The sequence below is a fragment of the Lepidothrix coronata genome, unplaced genomic scaffold (assembly GCF_001604755.1).
Source record: "Lepidothrix coronata isolate B3197 unplaced genomic scaffold, Lepidothrix_coronata-1.0 Scaffold133, whole genome shotgun sequence".
In the NCBI taxonomy this organism is placed as follows: domain Eukaryota; kingdom Metazoa; phylum Chordata; class Aves; order Passeriformes; family Pipridae; genus Lepidothrix; species Lepidothrix coronata.
In genome coordinates, this window is record NW_016690313.1 from 240,961 (window position 1) to 246,530 (window position 5,570).

Below are 5,570 nucleotides of genomic sequence, written 5' to 3' on the forward strand. Positions count from 1 at the left end.
TATGCACATCTGGATTTAATCATTGCAGAATAAGTAGCGCTGCAAAGTTTATTTCAAATGTAAAATGGCACATCTTAAGGAATATTTATGGTCAGGAGAATGACTGTATAAGAGCTGCTTTCTTCTTTCACAGAATCTCTCTTCAAGTATTCAGAGTGGAGCTGCTCGTTTTACTGACACAATTACCCAGCCAGCAATTAAACTGGTTCAGGCTGCTGGGAAGCAAACAGCTTCCAACACTGCTCTGGCAGACTGACTTTGGAAAAACAACTCATTCTCAGCCTTGTCTACCCAGATTATTTGGTAAACAACATCAGTGTTACTGCAAACCAGCTCTGAGACCGTTATAGTGTCATTTAACAAGAGTTTGATTTATTTACCACTAACGAGGTCAGCAACTGCTGATGCTTTTCACAAAATTTTCAGACACACTGGTGACTGCCTTCCTAAGAGGTACTTTCTCAGTGGGGGAAGGCTGGATACTACTCTCCAGAGTTGCAGTGTAAAGTGAAGCTCTTCCCCTCAAAGTAGCTCATTTGCAGACACAGCAAATTTTTCCTACGTGGTCTAAAAGCATAGACAATTTTCCTTAAAACAAACAAACTGCAAGACTAAAGTTTTTCAATTCACTTTAATTACTTAAGTTAATGGCATAAACTGCACAGGGAAGGAGCACAAAAACACAACACACCCAATATGTTCTGTGCTGTGACAGAGGTTTAACCCATACAGCAGCACAGGTCTGAATGGTTTCTGCCGTACAATAACACTATCTTTATATGGGTATTTATTTCAAATCTCACCATACTAATGTCTGACAACCACTCTCTAGGGAGAGGTTTGTTCTCTTAAGAGAATTTACCAGATCTCAGAGATGTGCAGTACAAATATTAACACATCATGAGCACTATAAAATCTGAATGTCCACTGAATGATGACAGTTTGTGCCCAAGGCAGGGGAATTTTCTATAGGTCCCAGAACATTCCAGAACCATGTTCAGGGATGTAAGCTTGAATGAAACATTTGTTTTAAAACTCCAGCAAGAGGTCAGCTTATGTTTTGTCATGGCAGCCAGTACTATGTAGAGGAATTGACAGCTCTATATCAGTGGAAAAAAAATCACTTAGACAGCTTTACATATGAGAGAAGCATTTACATATAAGTAAGCCTAGGACAGACTATGATTTTAGCACTGGTGAAATCAACACTAGATGTTCCAGTGGAGACAAAGGACTAGTCTAATACTGACATGGTATAGACATTTAAACAAAGAATCTCAGGTCACGTGCTATTCAACCTAACAATACACAACACTTTATTTAACAGAAGCTTCCAGTAGTTGTTCTAGTACACTTCAGACCTATGTTACAGTTTTCTGGAGCTTTTCCTCTCCTAATCTTCCCCTTAGGAGCAAAAACTGAAAACTATCACTTAACTAATTTCAAATAGTATTTGCAACACACACCCCCCTTCTTTTTTTTTGAAGTGGGGAAGCAGTGGAGTCTTTCACTTGTATCTCTAGGAAACATCAGAAGGCTACAAGACAATCACTCCCAAACTTCCTGTGCTAAATTTTTGTGAGCCTCAGCAAATATGGCAGGCCTTTGGTCTTACTCATTCTATTCAGTGTCAGGTTACTACCATAAATAAGGACTAATACAGATCACTATTTTACTAAAAGCTCATTGCTAAATGTGTTTCACCTAACATGCAAATGTGAACATTATTTCTAGCATTTACAAAAGTGCTCTTGGCTCCACTTGCCATCTAGATGCATAACTTGACAAAAAGCCAGTGAGAATTAAAGAGTGATGGGAGATAAAAGGAAGGAAAAAAAACCCCACAACAAAACATTGAGACGTAGTAGGATGTTGGGAGTCCCACTACATTACCTGATATTAAATGGAACTAAAATTAAATGAAACAATTACTTTGCAGGTGCCTGACATGCTGAGCTTTTTGCTACAGGTATGAATAACCAGACTTGCAAGACCTGTTTGAATTTAACTTGGGCAGGACTAATGCTGCTCTGAATCCTGCCAGGTCAAAGGCAGAGACCAGCTGGAAGCTACATCAGGCTGGCTGGAAAAGATTTGATACAACAAGCTTTCACCTGACACCACAGGAAGAGGGATACCACACATAACATCTGCATTCAGGAGCTACCCATCTATAAACTACCAACTTATCCACTGGGAGATAGTTTATCAGCTATGAAAAACCGTCTCTTTGCCATACTGAGCAAAGTTTAAACACAAACAAAAAAATTAATTTGTATTCAATAACGCAGTTATTTTCCCTTGATTATAAAATCAACGTGATAACTGAGATATGATTTTTACTTCTTATTTTTCAGTTCCCACTTATCTTCCCATACTGCTAGATAGAGCAACATTCCTCAGTGCTACAGCTGGAATGCTGCTGTGAGTTTCCCATACTATTGCAAACACTGCCCACTGATCCAGGAGAGTGAAGCAGGTCAAAGGTGCCAGGGTCACTTCTTGTTTTCTTTTCTGGAGAGAAGAGCAAGCGCTCTGAAACACTGCTCTGTTCAGTGCACAGCTTGCTGCAACTGATGGTAAGGACACGGAGTGAGGGAGTAATGTCTTACAGGGTTTGGGGAAGGTTTTAATGCCTAACTTAAAAATATCACCTATGATTGGTGAGCAAAAACCATTTAGTAGCAAGGTTACAAGGCAGCAGTGGAAACAAAACCTAGAAGTTTAATCCACTGATTTGACAGCAAGACTAGCTAAACATAGTTAGCTCTTGGTTATGGGAGTTAAACTAGTTAAAACCTCACAATAAATCAACAGAATGAGAAATTTTTAAAAGAGTAGGAGCATCATCAGTGTAATATTTCTGAAACAAAGTAAGCACCAAGCCGTGGCTGAGATCTGTGATTAACATTTCTGAGTTTATTTTGGCCATCTGAGATCTGCCACACAGTTCTGTCCACGCAAGAGCATTTTAACGTTACCAACGGGAATTCACAGTAATGCAGCTGACAGTGTAACCACTCCGTGAGGATTAATCACCCCTAAACTGAGGTTAGTTAAAGATGATCCTGCTGTGCTGATGCAGCATTTCCAGGCTAATTTCAGCAGGCCAGAATAAGCCAACTTGTCTGACAGAAGGAACTCTTCTCCACCTGTGACAGCTTCACACTTGCCTTTTCTAACCCCTAGCAAGGTCACGTCCCCAGCCCAACCCACTGTGCAGCCACACAGATGCTACACCAGAACAAACACAGGTACTGGCAGCAGGAGGGGACAGGCAAGAACGGGGGGACAGGACAGAACCCCTTCCTTCTGCAGCAGCACAAGGTTATGCAAATGTAGGAAATGCAAGCCCAGTTCTGGTACCAATGTGAGCGAGCAGTGGAGAGGTCCTGGGGCTGCCTCACTACAAACATCAAAAAAACCTAGTAAAGTAACTCAGAAAATAGACTGAAAAGGAAGGGCAGGGGGAAGCAACACACACACCACATCCCCATCCCAAACTACAGGGACAGTTCAGATAGGCTCCAACTGTTGTGGAACTACATGCTGACACTACTGGATCCCAGCCCATGTGTGCAGCCCTGGCCAAAGCAGTCAATACACTTATCACATCTGTAAGATAAACTGATGACAGCTCTCACTTAAGGCTTGCATTAATTTACAGGCACGACACACACAGGATTACTTTACATGCCAGAAGACAGTGGTCTGCCAAGTTTGTTAGATCAAAGATGATCCAGGATAATAATTCAAAATGGGCAAGCAGGTATTCTGTGGACATTAATTTCCATGACTAGTGGAAAGCTCTGTCCTAAAGGTAATGTTTACTTAAAAAGACTGATTCTGTTTGCTGTGATTGATAAGCCTCCCCACATCATTAAGTAAGAGATAGCACTACCATGCACTAAAATGTCAGAAGTGCAATTAAATAGTAAACTTGGCATTATGCTACAATGCTCTAAGATTAGTATTTCTAGAAAGGAATAGTGTTATTTTGTGAGTCTGTGGTTTGCAGCTAATTCCGTACTAACTTTAATTTTCTTGGGAATACTGATTTAATATAAGACTGCTTAAAAACACCAAAAAAACCCCACCCGAGTATATTTGGACTGAATTATCAGTAAAGGTTAATTTTAAAAGTGCTGTGAGAAACACTTTCCTTATAGATCACCTATAGTACATCAACTTATAATACACAGTTATCTAGTATCTATGACTTGTATTTTATACCTTTTCTTGCAGTCTACTAGGACATCATAGAGCAGTCTCAGCAGAGTATGCTTTTTCTCTGTGGCCAGATTCCAGTCAGAAATCCATTTTCGGACCTAGGCAGAATACAAATGAAAAAGAAGCATTGGGGTAAAGACTAAAATAACACTGTTAATATTTTTCATTTTCTCCCTACTAGAAAAGGATTTTAAGTTTCATGCACAGGGATTTCTCTTTTAGGTCCTCTGAGTCTCAGGCTCTCCATGCAGAACCTGGAAGTTTTCCTGTGAGATGCCAAAAGTCTGTGCTCTCCATGTTACTTCCTAAATAAGGATGAGTGATTCTCATACGTGTTGATTCCAGAGCAAGAGACGAGAACTTGACTGCTCACTCCTGATCAAAGCTTCTCAGTTTGATTTCTATCAGAGGAATCAAACAGACACACCTAACTACGATCAGCATCAGAAATGAGGAATAAACAGCAACTTCACTTCGATTCTGTAGCCAGGCCTTTAAAAGATAAATTCTGTATTCTGTGTTTCTTATTTAGAATCATAGAATGGTTTGGGTTGGAAGGAACCTGAAAGATCATCTAATTCCAAACCCCTGCCACGGGCAGGAATGCCACCCACTAGATTATGTTGCTCAGAGCCCCATCCAGCCTGGCCTTGGAACACTTCCAGGGATGGGGTAGTCCCAGCTTTTCTGGGCAACCTGTTCAGTGCTTCACTACCCTCACAGTCAAGAATTTATTCTTAACATCTAAAATCTTAATCTCTCCTCTTTTAGTTTAAAACCATTACCCCTTGCCCTATCACTATTTGCCCACGTTAAAAGTCGCCCTCCCTCTTTTTAATAAGCCCTCTTTAAAGTAGAAGGCCACAACAAGGGCACCCCAGAGCCTTCTCTTCTCCAGGCTGAACAACCCCAATTCTCTCATTCTTTCCTCGTAGGAGAGGTGTTGCATTTCCCTAATCAGCTTCCTGGCAACATCACTAGGCTCTGGCAGTGTGTAACAGAGACAGCCTGTATCAGCTCTGACTAATGTTCAGTGAGGTGCAACACAGTTAAGGCCTCGACTCGAAGGCCTTAACATGAATTACCTGATCTAGTTCAGTTGGAATGTACTGGATGGCACCACAGGACGAGGCCACTTTGAGAAGGCTGCAGTACACTGTGTACCTCACAGGAGTGTTCTTGTCCATGCCATGGAAGAGGTTGCTCAGGCTACACCGCAGACAAGGAAAAACGGAGTTAAAGAGGTTTCAAAAAACATCACTGCAGTGCAGGTAAATGGTCCCATTAAGATACATGCTAGTACAGACAAAGCACACCTGGCTGCACCTTACAATCCTGAT

The 5,570-nt window shown here is 41.1% G+C and overlaps 1 protein-coding gene across 1 annotated transcript in view; it reads right to left on the reverse strand.

Annotated features, from left to right (window-relative positions):
- The window catches only part of EIF3M (eukaryotic translation initiation factor 3 subunit M), a 12,397-nt gene extending 6,958 nt beyond the window's left edge, over positions 1 to 5,439 (reverse strand). The window contains exons 1-2 of the mRNA XM_017826999.1: positions 5,316 to 5,439; positions 4,234 to 4,328 (exon numbers count right to left, since the gene is read on the reverse strand). Coding sequence (XP_017682488.1) covers positions 4,234 to 4,328; positions 5,316 to 5,417 — 197 coding nt within the window. The 5' untranslated portion in view covers positions 5,418 to 5,439. The remainder of the gene's footprint in view (positions 1 to 4,233; positions 4,329 to 5,315) is intronic.
- Between the last annotated feature and the right edge of the window lie 131 nt (positions 5,440 to 5,570).